Source organism: Solea solea, chromosome 17 (genome assembly GCF_958295425.1).
Source record: "Solea solea chromosome 17, fSolSol10.1, whole genome shotgun sequence".
In the NCBI taxonomy this organism is placed as follows: domain Eukaryota; kingdom Metazoa; phylum Chordata; class Actinopteri; order Pleuronectiformes; family Soleidae; genus Solea; species Solea solea.
The window spans coordinates 20,284,687-20,302,754 of record NC_081150.1 but is presented as its reverse complement, the minus strand read 5'-3'; the positions used below and the strand labels follow the sequence as shown (position 1 = coordinate 20,302,754).

At 42.3% G+C, this 18,068-nt stretch overlaps 2 protein-coding genes across 3 annotated transcripts; both read left to right on the top strand.

The window, feature by feature from the left end:
• The first annotated feature begins 3,147 nt into the window (after positions 1 to 3,147).
• Positions 3,148 to 5,608, top strand: LOC131443902 (uncharacterized). The gene is made up of 5 exons (XM_058613971.1): positions 3,148 to 3,194; positions 3,560 to 3,874; positions 4,550 to 4,843; positions 5,200 to 5,315; positions 5,392 to 5,608. The coding sequence occupies exons 1-5, from the start codon at positions 3,149 to 3,151 to the stop codon at positions 5,428 to 5,430; spliced, it is 810 nt and encodes a 269-aa protein (XP_058469954.1). The 5' UTR covers position 3,148; the 3' UTR covers positions 5,431 to 5,608.
• Positions 5,609 to 7,106: 1,498 nt separating this feature from the next.
• Positions 7,107 to 11,954, top strand: LOC131443802 (uncharacterized). 2 transcript variants are annotated; one of them, XM_058613776.1, is made up of 7 exons: positions 7,107 to 7,481; positions 7,861 to 8,175; positions 8,851 to 9,144; positions 9,221 to 9,331; positions 9,804 to 9,829; positions 10,069 to 10,140; positions 10,562 to 11,954. In XM_058613776.1, the coding sequence occupies exons 1-7, from the start codon at positions 7,346 to 7,348 to the stop codon at positions 10,637 to 10,639; spliced, it is 1,032 nt and encodes a 343-aa protein (XP_058469759.1). In that variant the 5' UTR covers positions 7,107 to 7,345; the 3' UTR covers positions 10,640 to 11,954. The 2 variants fall into 2 exon arrangements, with proteins under 2 accessions (XP_058469759.1, XP_058469758.1); XM_058613775.1 differs by lacking the exon at positions 10,562 to 11,954 and having other exon boundaries at positions 10,069 to 10,544.
• The last annotated feature ends 6,114 nt before the right edge of the window (positions 11,955 to 18,068 follow it).

Genomic DNA, 18,068 nt, shown 5'->3' with positions numbered 1-18,068 from the left:
TCTTCAGATGGAACTGGGGCCATAGTCAGGGTGGAGGGAATTATGAACAGTTCCAAATACCAGTCAGTGTTGGCACAAAACCTTCGGCCTTCTGTTAGAAAGCTGAAGATGAAGAGGAACTTCATCTTTCAGCACGACAATGACCCAAAGCACACATCTAAATCAACAAATGAATGGCTTCACCGGAATAAGATTGAGGCTTTGGAATGGCCCAGCCAGAGTCCAGACCTGAATCCCATCCAACATCTGTGGGGTGATCTTTAGAGGGCTGTGGACAGGAGATGCCCTCGCCATCTGTCAGATTTGGAGCGCTTTTGCAAAGAAGAATGGGCCAATATTGCCACATCAAGATGTGCCACGCTGATAGGCTCCTACCCAAAAAGACTGAGTGCTGTAATAAAAGCCAAAGGTGCTGCAACAAAGTATTAGTTTAAGGGTGTGAATATTTATGCAACCAGGTTATTTTAAGTTTTTTCCCCTTTAAAGGTTTCAGTTCGTTTTTCTATTGCATTGTACAGGTTATAGGTCACATTAAAGGTGGAAGAAGTTGTGAAATTATTTGTCTTGCTGTCATTTTTTTACATCACGAAAACCTGGCATTTGAACAGGGGTTTGTAGACTTTTTTTATCCACTATATGTATATATACACATATATGTATACATACACATATATGTGTTTATATATATATATATATATATACACATATACAGTGGGTACGGAAAGTATTCAGACCCCTTTAAATTTTTCACTCTGCTAAAATCAAAAAAGTTCATTTTATTTCTCAGTAATGTACACTCAGCACCACATCTTGACAGAAAAAAACCCCAGAAATGTAGAATATTTTTGCAAATTTATTAAAAAAGAAAAACTGAAATATCACATGGTCATAAGTATTCAACTCATATTTAACTCACATGCTGTCCATTTCTTCTGATTGTCCTTGAGATGGTTCTGCTCCTTCATTGGAGTCCAGCTGTGTTTAATTAAACTGATTGGACTTGATTAGGAAAGGCACACACACCTGTCTATATAAGACCTTACAGCTCCCAGTGCAAATAAGAATAATGAGGTCGAAGGAGCTGCCCAAGGAGCTTATACGTCATAAGTCCGACGTATAAGCAAGTTTTTTTTTTTGTTCGTTTTTTTGTCGCCGTCGTCTTAGTCGAGGTGCAGTGTAGTGTGGGAGAATTTTGGTAAGTTAAGACCCGTCGAGCTGCTGCATTCTGGATGAGTTGCAGAGGTCGTATGGCACACGCAAGGAGACCAGCCAGGAGGGAGTTGCAGTAATCCAAGCGTGAGATGACAAGAGCCTGGACCAGAACCAGTGCCACCTTCTTGGTTAGAAGAGGCCGTATCCTTCTGATGTTGTGCAACATGTATCTGCAAGATCCAGCTGTTGCAGCAATGTTGGCAGTGAGGGAGAGATGGTCATCAAGTGTCACACCCAGGTTCCTTGCGGTATGAAAAGGAGCTACCACAGAGTTGTCAAGGGTGATGGTCAGATCTGTGGTGGGAGAGCCCTTTCCTGGGAGAAAAAGAAACTCAGTCTTGTCGAGATTGAGTTTCAGGTGATGGTCAGACATCCACTGAGAGATGTTGGTCAGACAAGCGGAGATCCGTTCTGCTACATGTGTGTCGGAGCTGGGAAAAGAGAGAATGAGTTGGGTGTCATCGGCGTAGCTGTGATAGGAAAAACCATCAGAGAGAATAACAGAACCAAGAGAGTTGGTGTATAGAGAGAAGAGTAGAGGGCCCAAGACAGCACCCTGAGGGACCCCAGTAGCTAGAGGACAGGGTGTGTGTGTTTGTGGTCTGACGTTTCCTCTGCTGTCCAACGGTCTAAATTTACACGGCTTCTCTTGAAGTTGCACTTTACTCATCTTGCATGACGAGTGAAATCATGCCACTGTCACATTTCCTTTCATGGTCTCTGTTGTGTCCGGTCCGTTCAGAAGACGCACACGTGTCTGTCTGTCTGTCTGTCTGATGTAGCTCTTTATGCAAGTCAAACTTAAAAAAGAAGAAAACACACACACCCTCAGAATGGAAACAGAGAGGAAATCTTCACACGACAGAAAACGACACAGAATCCCTCATTTTCTACTTCTTAATCAGTGTTTGAACACTGCTGATTGGCATGCTCAATTCCTTGGATATCTTTGTATACCCCTTTCCTGTTTTATACAGTTCAATTACCTTTTCTCGCAGATCCTTTGACAATCCTTTTGCTTTCCCTGTGACTCAGAATCCAGAAACATCTGTGCAGCACTGGATGAAAGATGCAATGGTCTGTCAGAAGCCCAGAAACTCACTGACCTTTTATACACACACACTAATTACAAACAAACAGGTCACAGGTGAGGATTGATTAGCCATTCAGACCTGTTTGTGTCAACTTTTGTGCATGTTATCAGGTCAAAGTCACTGGGGTATGTAAACTTTTGATCAGGGTCATTTGGGTACTTTCTTTTGTCATTTTGATTTAAAAAGAGTAAACACAGTTGTTTGCCAATAAATAGCTTCACACAACCACTAAGCATGAGTGGAAGAAAGGTTTTTGTGTTATCATTCATATTCTCTGAAGAATGGCCAAGAAATCATAAATTCAACAACAACAAACAGGGTGTCCGTGCTGGTTTGCGTAGCCACCGGAGTTCACGTTTAATCCACAGAGATCGAGCGGCGTGTCGCAGAACTTCACAGACTGAATATATCGCCCCCTGCTGCTGTTTAATGCACGGTTCCCCTCTGAAGTGGTTTTGTTGTTTTGCTTCTGAGTGTTGTGTAAAGGAATGACTTGACGCCTGTTAGCATGTAGCTCACGGGGATGAGTCAGTTGTCTTTTGGTGTGTGTGTTTGGAAGTTTGTGGTCTGACGTTTCCTCTGCACTTTTTTCCTCTGTAAATTTACACGGCTTCTCTTGAAGTTGCACTTTACTCATCTTGCATGATGAAATCATGCAACTGTCACATGTCCTTTCATGGTCTCTGTTGTGTCCGGTCCGTTCAGAAGACGCACACCTGTCTGTCTGTCTGTCTGTCTGATGTAGCTCTTTAAGCAAGTCAAACTTAAAGAAGAAGAAAACACACACACCCTCAGAATGGAAACAGAGAGGAAATCTTCACACGACAGAAAAACGACACAGAATGTCTCGACTGGAGATAATCTTTATGTTTGTGCTTCAGTTTCAAGGTAAAGCTCTGTTTTTTCTTCAAATATTTCCCCCACTTTGTTATTTCTAGGTTTAGTTTGTTAACAGATCACTGTGACAAGCTTTTTTTTGGCCACCTTGGCCTGTAAAATATGAACCAGCCACCTTGACAGGTAGACTCTGTATGTATAGATCTATTTGGATAGATGAAGTATATGTAGATAAAAACACTGTTGTCACGTACAGATAATCCTGTCATGTTAGATTTAACAGTTTCGTGGGGCATTATATCACTATAATCCCAGACGAGCTTTGAGTCACATGATCCTGCAAAAAGAAAATTAGCATACATTAGCATATTATCGTTCATGGCTTTTTCAGAATATGATTCTTGTCCTTAAAACAGGCATCACAGGAGAATCCGTCAGTCTCTTTCACAGACCTGGACATGAAGCCCTTCTGCCGTGTGACACCTGGTCAGCAAATGGTCCGTCGTGCTCCAGAATAAAGTGGTTACACGAAGATCGACAGCTGCAGACAGCGACTTTGGTCGAGAAAGGAAATGTAGTGAAGAAAAGAGTTCAAGCTGCGAGGCTGCACCTGAAACCCAACTGCTCTCTGCTCATCAGCAACGTCACGGCCGAGGACGCCGGTCAATATGGTTGTCGACTGAATGGACACCCTATATCAGACCAAAGTGTGTTTCTGAACATTTTGACAAGTGAGTATCATTTCTCAGGTGTAACCAACAGATGTAGATATAAATACCTCTGTACACCTCTGCCGACCTGTGCTGTGTAACCGCTACAGATGGTCCAGAACGCTTCAGTCAGCCTAAAAGGGCACATGTTACCGCTCTGTTCATTGAGCTCCACAGAGTACCTTTAGCTGCTCGCATCAAATCCAAATCACTGATGCTAGCCTCTACAAAGTGCTTCATGGGTCTGCTCCCTGCGACTTAAATGCTCTCCTAAAGGCTTAAGTTACCCCTCGACTACTTCGTTCGTCAAAGGATTGACGTCTGGCGGTGCCAACACGCCGCACAAGACAATCCAGACTTTTTGAATGACCTACCGAGCGCTTGCAGAACAGGGGACGTCCCTGTCTGTCTTCAAGACGCTCTTGAAGACCCAGCTCTTCCAAAAGCATCTTCTGTCCTAGCACTGACCTTTACCCCCCTCCCCTGTACGATCCCCTTCTGCACTTGGATCCACTTCAGCACTCTCACCTTCTGTCAGTCCACTGGTCCTATCTAGTGGAGTTCTTTCCAAGACTTCTTCTATGTCGCTTATTCCTCTTTTGCAAGACGCTTTCTATAAAATCATCTGCTAAATGCTTCAGTGTAAATGTACAAAACTGGATAGATTGGATAATAAAACACGTTGTTTTCTCTCAGTCTCTCCGTTAGAACCGGATCCTGAACTAAAGAGCAGCGGTGATATGACGCTCCAGTGCTCTCTGTTATCAAGCGTCGGTTTCTCCTGTGGGGAGAAGAACCTCCGCTGGTTGGACGAGGCAGGGAACGCACTGTTTGGTGAAAGTGTGGATCACAGGGACGAGTGTGTCTCTTATCTGACTGTGAGCCGTCATCAGAACACGAGGTACACCTGCCAGTTTGTTGACAAGAACAACGAGGTGAAGATAGAGGGCGACTACACACTGGTTTCCAAGGGTAACAAACGATTTCAAGGTAAATATCTTTTTTTTGAGAGGATGGTGACCGTGTCTGTTCTGACCACAGATCACCAAACGTGATAACAGTGGCTTCCATTTAGGAGCAAGAACAAGTGGTCCACACTCTTCACAGGACGACAATGATTCTGGGGCTTTTTGGTCTTTATTCTATTATTTGAGATGAAATATAGAATTTAAATTTAAAAGGGTGAAAAAAAGTTAATGACACCTTGGTAACATGAAATATACAGGCTCCACATATTCCACTGATTCCACTGTGATTTCAACAGGTTCCCCTTATTTCACTGTGATTCCACTGTGATTCCACTGATTCCACTGTGATTCCACTGTGATTCCACTATGATTCCACAGATGCTGCTGAGTGGTCTCCTCTGAGTTTCGTCATGTTGACTCTGCGTGTGTCAGTCCTGATCCTGATGATTGTGATCACGGTTCTCATCGTCATCAAAACACGAAAAGAAAAACAGGTGAGTGAACTGAGGTCGGGACAGAATCACTGAACACGACGTCCTCATGTGTGTTTGTTTGTTTTTCTTTGTCCAGGATCCAAAAAGCCAAAGAGTGATGGAAGTGAGCGTGTGAGTGAAACCACAAGTGAAAGCCTCCTCGTTGTTGAACCATCTTTGAATCTTTTTTTTTTTCGCTAAACCAAGAAAACAAAATGTGTCTTAAATGGTAAAGTTAAGCCAGTTAACTTTCTTTATTTTTAGTTCACGTGACCGTAGTTTCTATTTGCATCTCATATTTTAAACTACAGAAAAGTATTTAGGCAATATACATATATGTATATATATGTATATATACCACATTTCTAACTGTTGTTGTAGGTGGTTTACAAATAAAGCTAACTTTTTCACACTTTTTTTTCATTATTATTACAATTATGGTAAATATAATAATCATAAAATATTAAGATAAAGTCTGGCCAGAAAACATGCAGACTCACGATCATATTATTAGGAACAATAACAATGTGTTAAACTTAATTTTATAACTCCAGATTCTTTCACTCTAATTCATGTGTTCATCACATTTATCAGTAAATTTATGAACAGATAGTGATGATAAGACATCAGTGGTGAAGTGAGCGCAGGTCTCAGTGCATCACACAGTCACAGCTCCACAGTCCACACCGTCATCTGCCCCGTGTTCACGATGTCAGTATGAATCCACACAGCAGCTCCTTAATACATCGATAATAGGTTTGAAAATAAATGCTAATGAGCAACGAATAAACAACTAAAACCTATTTTGTTGTAAAAGAAAACTACTAATTGCCTTCATTTAGTCACATTTCTCATAAAAGGTTCACATCGTACGTTTCCCTGACAGTAGCTCTGTTCCCGAGACGCCACATGACCGCGCTTTGCTGTGCTTGTACAGAGCTGTGACGTCACTGTGGGAAATAAGTTTATTCTTGGCTTTTTATGGCCTTTAGGAAGGTTTTTTAAATATGAAACTCCATGAATTAAAAATATAGAATATAACGATCTATACATGCCTGTGTCCATGTCTCCAAGTGTCCTGTGAACAGTTTTATTGCCGTCTCTTTTACTATTGTGGTCAATGGGAAAATTGCTTTTTGGGCCGCATGAGTATTTTTTGTTGCAGTACCGGGAGTGGCCACCATGACAAAATTGTCTTCAAGGCAGAGGGGGCGGTGCTCTATCCAGTTCTTATAATACATCCATGAGCGCGACGTGTGCCTCCAAAAAATGTTAACATCTGTCGAGGCAACTGAGACCAATGGAGACCACAGAGCTGTCATTGGTCAGTTAACGACTCATTCCCGCAGCACTAGCGCTCTGGCGGTGAATTGCAATACCATAGTGAAAACTGCAACGTACTACCCCGTCAAAGCGTGTGTATGGTCACAGAGTTGGATACACAGGGTACTATAAAGGAACACTAAGAGTGACATATAAATCTAAATTGATTCCTAATTGCTCCTTTAGGCCTCTTTAAGGGGGGGTTGAGGGTGGAGGGGTATCTATAAGGTCGGATATCTGTTGCAAGATGCAATACTAAGGCTAAGTGTGACACTTTCTCTCCAGAAATTGAAAATAAAATAAAGTGATACCTGAGTTATTACATTATTGGCTCAGTTATTACATTATCAAAGTTTTTTTAATGCAAGGCCAATAACGTAATACGTTATTACGTTATTGGCTCAACAACTTTATTACATTATTGGCAATTTATTACATTATTGGTTTTATTACATTTAGATTATTACATTATTGGCCGTTATTACATTATCGGTTGCTACACGCCTGTTAGCATGTAGCTCACGGGGACGAGTCAGTTGTCTTTTGGTGTGTTTGGAAGTTTGTGGTCTGACGTTTCCTCTGCTGTCCAACGGTCTAAATGTACACGGCTGCTCTTGAAGTTGAACTTCCTCATCTTGCGTGACGAGTGAAATCATGCAGCTGTCACATTTCCTTTCATGGTCTCTGCTCTGTCTGTCTGTCTGTCTGTCTGTCTGATGTAGCTCTTTATGCAAGTCAAACTTAAAAAAGAAGAAAACACACACACCCTCAGAATGGAAACAGAGAGGAAATCTTCACACGACAGAAAACGACACAGAATGTCTCGACTGGAGATAATCTTTATGTTTGTGCTTCAGTTTCAAGGTAAAGCTCTGTTTTTTCTTCAAATATTTCCCCCACTTTGTTATTTCTAGGTTTAGTTTGTTAACAGATCACTGTGACGATCTTTTTTTTGGCCACCTTGGCCTGTAAAATATGAACCAGCCACCTTGACAGGTAGACTCTGTATGTATAGATTTGGATAGATGATGTATATGTAGATAAAAACACTGTTGTCACGTACAGATAATCCTGTCATGTTAGATTTAACAGTTTCGTGGGGCATTATATCACTATAATCCCAGACGAGCTTTGAGTTCTCGTGCCCGCTTCAGTCACATGATCCTGCAAAAAGAAGATTAGCACGCATTAGCATATTATCGTTCATGGCTTTTTCAGAATATGATTCTTGTCCTTAAAACAGGCATCACAGGAGAATCCGTCAGTCTCTTTCACAGACCTGGACATGAAGCCCTTCTTCCGTGTGACACCTGGTCAGCAAATGGTCCGTCGTGCTCCAGAATACACTGGTTACACGCAGATCGACAGCTGCAGACAGCGACTTTGGTCGAGAAAGGAAATGTAGTGAAGAAAAGAGTTCAAGCTGCGAGGCTGCACCTGAAAGCCAACTGCTCTCTGCTCATCAGCAACGTCACGGCCGAGGACGCCGGTCAATATGGTTGTCGACTGAATGGACACCCTATATCAGACCAAAGTGTGTTTCTGAACATTTTGACAAGTGAGTATCATTTCTCAGGTGTAACCAACAGATGTAGATATAAATACCTCTGTACACCTCTGCCGACCTGTGCTGTGTAACCGCTACAGATGGTCCAGAACGCTTCAGTCAGCCTAAAAGGGCACATGTTACCGCTCTGTTCATTGAGCTCCACTGAGTACCTTTAGCTGCTCGCATCAAATCCAAATCACTGATGCTAGCCTCTACAAAGTGCTTCATGGGTCTGCTCCCAGCGACTTAAATGCTCTCCTAAAGGCTTAAGTTACCCCTCGACTACTTCGTTCGTCAAAGGATCGACGTCTGGCGGTGCCAACACGCCGCACAAGACAATCCAGACTCTTTGAATTTCCTACCGAGCGCTCGCAGAACAGGGGACGTCCCTGTCTGTCTTCAAGACGCTCTTGAAGACCCAGCTCTTCCAAAAGCATCTTCTGTCCTAGCACTGACCTTTATCCCCCTCCCCTGTACGATCCCCTTCTGCACTTGGATCCACTCCAGCACTCCCACCTTCTGTCAGTCCACTGGTCCTATCTAGTGGAGTTCTTTCCAAGACTTCTTCTATGTCGCTTATTCCTCTTTTGCAAGACGCTTTCTATAAAATCATCTGCTAAATGCTTCAGTGTAAATGTACAAAACTGGATAGATTGGATAATAAAACACGTTGTTTTCTCTCAGTCTCTCCGTTAGAACCGGATCCTGAACTAAAGAGCAGCGGTGATATGATGCTCCAGTGCTCTCTGTTATCAAGCGCCGGTTTCTCCTGTGGGGAGAAGAACTTCCACTGGTTGGACGAGGCAGGGAACGCACTGTTTGGTGAAAGTGTGGATCACAGGGACGAGTGTGTCTCTTATCTGACTGTGAGCCGTCATCAGAACACGAGGTACACCTGCCAGTTTGTTGACAAGAACAACGAGGTGAAGATAGAGGGCGACTACACGCTGGTTTCCAAGGGTAACAAACGATTTCAAGGTAAATATCTTATTTTTTCTTCACATACATGAATGAGTGTTTGAGAGGATGGTGACCGTGTCTGTTCTGACCACAGATCACCTGCACGTCATTGTCGGCGTCGCGGTCGCGTTGGTGCTGGTGCTGCTGCTGGTCGTCGGTGCGGTTGTTCTCATCAAGTGCAGGGAAAGAAGCAAACGTAAAGACGGTCAGTGAAACAGTGAATTCTCTTTATATAATATGTAATATGAGGCGTGATAATATATATAATATTATAATTATAATATTATATATATTATAATAATAATATAATTATATTTATTATTATTATTATTATTTTAATTAGAATAATACATATAATATAATATATATTATATCTATATATATAGATATATATATATATATATATTTTTTCACCCTACGTACCGACATAAAAATATTTCCTTGTTTTTGGTCCATTTTCTGAAAATCGTGATAATTCTCACATCTAAATCAATTCTAATTTTAATTGTTAACTTTAATTTGAATGAATGGTGCAATTATCAGGGAGAATCTGCAGATTTAGTCTTGTGCACAACAGATTAATTCAAAAAAGTTCATGTTTATGCAATGATTAGGTAATCATGAACCAAATTATATTTTTATAATTGAATAGTTTATTTTAACTGTTTTTGTTCCAGGTTTGCAAACAGCAATCCACCTCCATGTGAGTAAAACTCAACTTATTATTCATTTTATTGTGTTATTTAACCACATATTACATACTACACAATGGCTACAAATACACACATTTTCCATAACAAGCTCAGATTTAATGTTTTAATCCACACAGTTTTTTTTACGTTTCTAGTCTCACTCAGACGCTGTTATCAGAACTTTATCCCATTGAAATGAAGTAACTTCACTCAGGTTTAAAACATTAATCACTGTGTTGTTTACACTCAGGAGGAGACAGAGACCGATGTGACGTACACGACTGTCACCCACATCAGTCAAAGTGCGCCTCCTGTGAAAAAGGTACCATTTTTACCTCCGTCTCTCTTAGCAACTTCCTGTCAACAATTTTTCACGGTTCACAAAAATGATCAAATGTTCAAGAAATCCCGATTTAATTTGAAACAAAACGAAATATCTCTGTCCACGCTCGCCGGATCTGAACCTAATTTGGTGCGTTTGCAGGATCACACAACAATGTTCAGTCCATTGAACATATTCACATGTGTGTATCTCTGCGACGTCTTCACGGAGCACGATGAATTTTGTCGTGTTTGTGTAAAATGGTAACAGATATCAGCAGGTAAAGTTCTACACAGATCCAGAAGGTTCTTCTGGATCCAGTGGATTGACAAAGTGTTAAAACCTCTGTGGACGTCTGTATTTATGCTCTGTGTTCTCAGGGTTAATGTGAGTGTGACTTTATGTTTGTGTGTCCACTCAGGGCAAAGAGGAAGAGTCCGTGACTTATTCTACTGTTAAGTCTCTGGTGAAAGCAGAAGTGGGCGATGCTTCACTGTAATGAAAAATGACAGAGATGACGCTTGATGAGACTTGATGATGCCAATTGTGGCTGAAGGGAAGTTATTTATATATTTTTTTACTGGACTCAGAAACACGACCTGTCGACCTGTTAACAAACCAATAAACAAACGTGCCCTTGGACAATGAGGTCAAAGATCGCCTGTCCCTGACTGTCTCATCATTCTGGCTCACATCTACACATCTACACGATAGATTACTTTTTAAATTATACCCCACCCCCCTAGTCTCTCTGGGGTCTCTCTGAGAAGAATGTCTTTATTTCCTTTGGTAATAAATTATTTCTTTGCTTTGAATATTATTTGAATCAGAACTGGTGATTTTCTATGGTCTCTATATCCTGCGTTTATATATTAATCTGATTGTCCTATTCTGCATTATATGCAGTGCCGGCCCTGAGTAATTTGGTGCCCTAGGCAAGATTTTAGCTGGCGCCCCCTTGCATCGCAGCAGTCAATTTCACAATCAACTTTCATACAATCACACAGAAACTGCATGTGTGTATTCAAGATTTTATTTCTTTGAGTAAAAAATATCACACCAAATAAAAACTAAAGAAAGAAACAAGTGATAAAATTAAAAAGGACAGGAGCACCTGATGCTGTGTCACTGGGGGTGGTACTGAAATATTTTTAAAAGTGCATCTGAAGAGAGAAGAGAAGTATATGTGACGACTGCATGTTACATTTTAATAAAAAAACAGATGCTTGGTGTGCTATACATGAGACTAATATAGACTAATAATGAAAATGTGATGAGATTCATTCAACTTTATTGTCATTGCAATGCAATTCAGTCTAACCAGAGTGCAAAAACCAGTAAAGTGCAGTGAAATGAACATATATGTATATATAGCCTATGAATGATATGGGAAAGCTAAGGTATGAAATATTAACAGTAATACACTTTAACTGCACTTTAACACTGATGTAAACTTTAACAAACATAAACTGTGACACATAAAACCAAAGGCTTACAACCACCCTATTACAAAGGGGATGGACAACTTAAAGCATTTTAACTGACATACAAGCAGGAAAGACACCTGTAAAATAACACCTGAACAGGCCTAATGTTAAGTTTCCAAACGTCCCTGATGAATTTAAGGTGGAGTAACATTAACACACGTCGACTCAGCTATTTATTGATTATTAAACAATGTTGCTATCGTCCGAAGTAAGCTAGCAAGCTAACACTCTGCTCCAACAACGGTAACTACGATGCATTATTTAATAATCTTTGCTATGACTTTATGTCGCTGTGGGCTTATATAATATTTCGAAATAATAGTAATAATGGCAATGGTAAAAAAAAAAGTAGTATTTATAATTTAAAAAAAAAAATAATTATTATTTTTTTCTCCTCCGTGTTCGGCGCCCCCTGCGGATGAGCGAGAAGGAGCTGGAGGAGCCAACAGCGAGTGAGCAGCCGCAGCTAGCTAGCGGTAGCAACACAGCGGAGCCGGAGCATGCCGATTATAGCGCCAATCCCAGCTGCAGCGGGCACTCCCAAACACGAGGCCATGGTCAAAGTGGTCCTCCGGGTGATTTAGGTGAGGACAAGCCCGCTCAGATCATTTTGAAGAAGTTTCCCTCTCGCCTTTTCAAGGGTCAGAAACGCTCATTTGTTGCCCTGTGGTACAACCATAGAGACTGGTTAGAATACAGTGTTAATGCTGACGCTGCATTTTGTTTTGCATGTCGAAAGGTGGGACTGTAGATTCTGTGTTCACGAAAACCGGCACTGATACCACTGCAACGACTCTCAGATGGGCTCTTCTGTTTATTGCTAAATATCCACAAATCCAAGGTCAGGAGCTTAGACCACACGTTCATGGCATTATAATTACAAAATGGAGCTAAAAAAAAGTCGCCAGGTGCAGGTTGAAGACAGGAATGACCTGCCATTTGTTAACGCCGTCATCCACGAGACACAGAGACTGGCCAACATCTTACCCATGGCACTGCCTCACAGGACGAGCAGAGAAGTCCACTTCCAGGGTTACGTCATTAAAGAGGTCAGAATAAAAATCATCTAATATGAAGTATAGGATCTGCCAAACGAAAAGATAAAACTACAAAATAATAAAGTCATGCTGGTCCATGAAGACTCATTGTCTGGACATAGATGCAGATCTTCCACGTTTGCTGTCTGGACTTTAGACAGTGTTTGATTCTCAATACAACTTGAGTAAATCACATCACATGTTTGAAAAAGCTGTTGCTGCACAGATACACCGCAGTGTAGATTTTCTTTAGAAGAACATTTTCGTTGAGCTCGTCAGAAACGGTATGATTTCTGTATGAGCTCACACTGTGTGAAAACATCGCCCACAGGGAACAACTGTGTTTCCTCTGTTGACGTCTGTCCTGCACGATGAGAACGAGTGGGCGAGACCTCACGCTTTTCTTCCCGCCCATTACAATGTGTGTGAAACAAAAACTTACTGCGTTCATTTTAATTTAATCACCGTTTCTTTTCCCTCCTGAAAACTGTATCTATGCAGGAATATCCCAATTTTATATTCGACAGATTTATATAAGAAAAGTAAAAGGGCAACAAAAGGTTCACATTATTATGTATATTTTTTTTTTGTTGAGTTTGATGTCGTTGAATTCATCACAGTGAAATGTCCGAGTTTTCCTAAAGTTACAACGAGGTGAGCGTTAAGGAAGTGAAGGGTTGAGGTGCAGAAGATTCTCATCCAGAGCTGAACCTTCGTCTGCGTCCTCGCCAGACACTAGCCGTTTCTCAATACTCAAGTAAGCAAGTACATACTTGCTTAGGGAAGCAAGTATGTACTTGTTTTAAAGTTTTAAGTCACAGAATTCCTGTATTATTATAACTATATTTATTCTTACAACCAGCAGCGTCGCCCCCTGGTGGTTCATTGCTATGTTCATTCTACTTTCTTGGCTTAACTTTTCAAACAAGAATCCTACAGGAATATTTTTTATATAAATATATGTTAATATTTTGCCTGAAAGCCACTGACCCCTGCAGGTGACGACACGTCACTGCAGTTATCCGAGGACGTCAGTTTGAAAGTTCAGAAATACGTTCATCTTTAATGTCGCAAAGGCGAGGCCAATTTTTTCATTAGTTTTGAATCCTTTTGATCAGTGGTTCCCAACCACTGGGTCGGGACCCACAAAATGGGTCGCAGCATATGTTTTTAGGGCGTCCATGAAGCCGCTGCACGTCTGAGGAGCGAGCGTCTCTTTCAGACGGCTGAACATCTGCAGGTTCTGTTTCTTGTTGGCGTCGCCAATGCGATGGATTAAAAACCCAATGAGTGGAGAATTTATGACTGCAGTGGGGCTGCAACTATTAGTTGATAGTTTGGTAATTTCTGCTGTAATTTCTACTGGACTCTACTCCAACAGGGCCCACAACCCATAGCTTGGGGAACCATGTATCACTCTGATGATGTTGTTCGGTGAGTGTCGAAGCCACACAGAAAAAGACAACATTGCAGAGACTTTTGTTGAACTTTCTTTGGCATGTCGTACATTAGCATTCGCTCCTTCAGGGTGAGATTATATTTAGACTTTTTTCGGGCGTCCAGGGCCCCTAAAGTTAACCATTAGATCATCTTTCGTGTTTTTGTGTCTCTTGTTATGCTGATGACGATGCCGTTTATGTTGTTGTTAACAAAAGTTGTTTCCGTGGCAAAGTGATCCACTCTTGGCTAGGTCTCAGTGTGACTTCCCTTTCAAAATAAAGGTGACACAAAGGTGATATTTCCCCTCCAGATCCGGATGCGACTGGAAGCTTGAACAACTTGACTCGTCTGTTTTTCTTCTTTATAAGAATACATTTGCTACCTTTTAAATATGATAAGACATTATCAATAACCACGTAAAATTGCACTCCACTCACCATGCCCCTGATTATATTCATGTACAATCCGCATCTGGTCTCTTCCTCTAAACTCGTCTTCGTAGTTGACGAGCGCCTCCTTCACCGCCTTGAATCCCGACAACACCACCCCTTTTTTCTGTCCCATAAAGACGGTGAACACCGTGTAGTCGATGGTTGTTTTAGGCTCAGCAGGTCGTGTTCCCCAATTCTTTTTGAAGTTTATTTAGTCTGTATGTTCGTATGGGGGAATTCTTGTAGTATGTGTATATGTTATTAAGAGTGCTGACATATGCACTGACTTGATGCACAGCCGTGGAGGCCTCATGCGCAGCAAGCGCTGTCCTGTGCGCACCACAGTGAATGTTTAAGAGGAAGGGACAGTCATTCTGGCGCAACTGTTGTGCAACTCCGGCCTTCCGACCCACCATCACATTGGCTCCGTCACTTCCAAGTCCAACAACCTGAGCCATAGCGACCCCACAGCCCGACAGCACATCTTTTATTTTTGCTGTGATGCATTCAGCAGTGCCAGAGGGAATTGCGTAATTGCCGATAAATGCGGTTTCAGGCTCCCCTTTCTGTTGAAGTGTCAGGTATGTGATTAGCATTTTCTCCACTGAGATATTAGTGGTTTCATCTACTATTATTCCAACATATCTGCTGTTGGCGATGTGGTCATCAATATCAATGGTTGTGGTCTCCGCTAAGGCCTCCTCCATCTGACTGTCTCATGGTGGGTGTATGTGTGTGCACTGTTAAGGTTTGGACAGCCGGCAGACTGTAAGAGATTTATCAGGTCAGGATACAGGTGGCATGTTTTAGCCATATGCAGCACAACCTTAAGTTGTGTTTTTAATGCCTTGTTGCAGGCAACCTGTGATTTCTCCACATGCTTAATCATAGCCACACTTTGGTTGAGCACCCTCGAAGCCTCAAGGTGGCTGTGGCTACTTTTGTGGTCAGTTAATTCTGCATGTTCGTGCATCCTAAGACAAATCCGTTGCTCATATTCACTTTTTTTACATATGTCGCAGAACATTTTTCCATCCTCCCCCCTCAGCCAGGAGAACTCCTGCTCCCACTGAACTCTGTACTCCCGCCTAACCTCCTTGCTGCCGCTTCCTCGCTCCGCCGAGGCCAAGGGCTGAGCTTGTCCTTCATCTTCATCCATTCCTCTTTTTTCACCTCTTTTATGAACATCGTTATTGGGCTTTTTAAAGAAACTTCTGACACTCAACTGCTGTGACATTTTTCTTCTTTTCTACTTTTCTTCTTCTACAAGAGCCAATTACTGTAATATGCTCTTCGCCACCGAGTGGTCAGGGGTGTGAATTGCAATCTGTCAAAATGATGGATGGCCCTCAGATTTTTCGGCTTTCGGTTAGAAAATATTCGGTTAACGCGACCCCTGGTCCTAGGCCCCCTAAACCAGGGCATAACATGATTGTCTTCTTGTCTTGCTTCGTTTTCGGGTAGTTTCGGTATTTGTTTTTTCTGGTTGGCGGTTTTTTTTAGTGTGTGGGGCAAATTAGGGAGTTTTCACTGGATGAGTTGGTGATCAGTCCATCTTTGGCAAAACTTGAAAAATGCAAAAAAGCAGACTTGTTGATTGTGGCAAGTTGTTATAATGTGCATGTGCCTTACAATATTAAGAAAGCAGAGCTCAAGCAGTTGCTGTGGTCAAAGTTAATGGAGCAGGGCGTCCTACCTAGACCGGCTGTTGATGCGACTGCCGCTGCCGCTGCGAGTGACGTGGCAGGAGACGCACTGGAGGCGGACGTGAAAGCGGTGGAGGTTGCTGCCATGCTCGTTCCTGGTGTGGAGCCTGGGCCGGTCACGGATCCTCTTATGAGAGGTGGCATGACCACAGAGGATCTCCGCATAGCCCTCCAGATAAAAGAGGTTGAGAATAGAAATAAGCAGCTAGAGGTGCAAGCCATGCATCTGCGCATCAGGGTGCTTGAGCTGGAGAAGGGAGCCCTCTGCACCTACTTTTGATATTAGTAAGCATGTTGCTTTAGTCCCTCCGTTTTGTGAGTCCGAGGTGGTCTCGTATTTCGGCGCTTTCGAGCGGATAGCTGCCGCCCTTAGTTGGCCCAAAGAGTTCTGGTCACTTCTCCTCCAGTGTAAACTAGTGGGGAAGGCCCAGGAGGTCTGTGCCAGTCTGTCCATTGAGGATAGTCTGGATTATGATAAATTAAAAAAGACTGTGTTGCAGGCTTATGAGCTTGTCCCAGAAGCTTATTGCGAAAATTTAGAAATGGTGAAAAAACTGCCAACCAGACAAACGTTGAGTTTGTGCGTGACAAGAGTGTTTTGTTTGACAAATGGTGCCAGTAATGTTAAATCTGTGGCGGAAATGAGGGAGCTAATTTTGCTTGAGGAATTTAAAAAGTGTTTGCCACAACGAATTGTCGTTTATTTAAATCAACACAAAGCAGCCGTGCTGGCTGATGAATTCCTTCTGACACACAAAGGCGTTTTTCCTATGCCGACGGCACCTCGCGCCTCAAATGTAGTGCCTGAGCGCAGAAACCGATCTCCAAGGCTGAGGCGTAAAAGCCCCTCACCAGTTGCGGGTGAGAGCCGCGAGTGTTTCTACTGCCATGAGCCAGGCCATTTGATCGCTGTCGGTCAGGCTCTTAGAAAAAAAAGGACAATATAAATATGGTAAATCTCCAACAGGTGTGGGGTTCATTAACACTGCGTCCCCTCCTGTACGTCATGCTGAGCCTTTACCTGAACCAGAAATATCCGCAGAAATTGACCCTCATTTCAAGCCGTTTGTTTCCTTAAGCGGCGAGGAATCTGATAAAGTACCGGTGACACAGTGATACAGCCGCTTATCATTCATTCATGCTGACTAGTGTCCTGCCACTTTCGAATGGGACTTCGTGTTTGAATGATTTGCTAGAGTGGGCAATCAAAATGAGCGAACTTAACACCCCACTTCACATGATCCACTTACATTCACCGCTCGTGTCGGGACATGTGAAAGTTGCCGTGCTCCCACGTTCGTTTATTTTGGGTAATGATTTGGCCGGAGGAAATGTGTTTCCTTTTCCCAAAGTCGTTAATGATCCCATTTCGGTTGCGTCTGCCTGCTGCCCCGCCTCTGATTCTGCTGTGCCTGTCTCAAATGTGTTTCCTGTGTGCGCAATTATGCGCCCCAACACCAACTAGTTGGAGTTAATTATTGAAGAATGCGTGACCTCATGTTTCCATTAGTGATGGGAAGTTCGACTCTTTTTACTGATTCGGATCTTTTACTCTAAATTGAACTAATCTTTTTTTTAGTCATTTTGTTCATTTTTACAGCGGGTGGCGCTGTAGCCCTCTTGTGGGCGTTGTAAAAAAGACAGCGGTTCTCAAACACTTAACACTGAAGGCAACATCGTTTGCTTCAGCTGACAAAGTATAATAAACAAAATGCCACAAGCTATTAAAACCATATGAAACCCTAGGAAAGCAAAGACACACCTCAATAAAGTGACTTGTGTCCTGTATCCTCTCTGCCATTGTTGTTTAACAGCACGACAGTGACT

Bases quoted from the DNA above. Each gene is read 5' to 3' on its own strand.
- LOC131443902 (XM_058613971.1), top strand. From the start codon at position 3,149: ATGTCTCGACTGGAGATAATCTTTATGTTTGTGCTTCAGTTTCAAG. The intron at 3,195-3,559 runs GTAAAGCTCTGT...TCCTTAAAACAG, and splicing joins GTTTGTGCTTCAGTTTCAAG to GCATCACAGGAGAATCCGTC. The intron at 4,844-5,199 runs GTAAATATCTTT...ATGATTCCACAG, and splicing joins GGGTAACAAACGATTTCAAG to ATGCTGCTGAGTGGTCTCCT.
- LOC131443802 (XM_058613775.1), top strand. From the start codon at position 7,346: ATGCAAGTCAAACTTAAAAAAGAAGAAAACACACACACCCTCAGAATG. The intron at 9,145-9,220 runs GTAAATATCTTA...TTCTGACCACAG, and splicing joins GGGTAACAAACGATTTCAAG to ATCACCTGCACGTCATTGTC. The intron at 9,332-9,803 runs GTCAGTGAAACA...TTTTTGTTCCAG, and splicing joins AAGAAGCAAACGTAAAGACG to GTTTGCAAACAGCAATCCAC.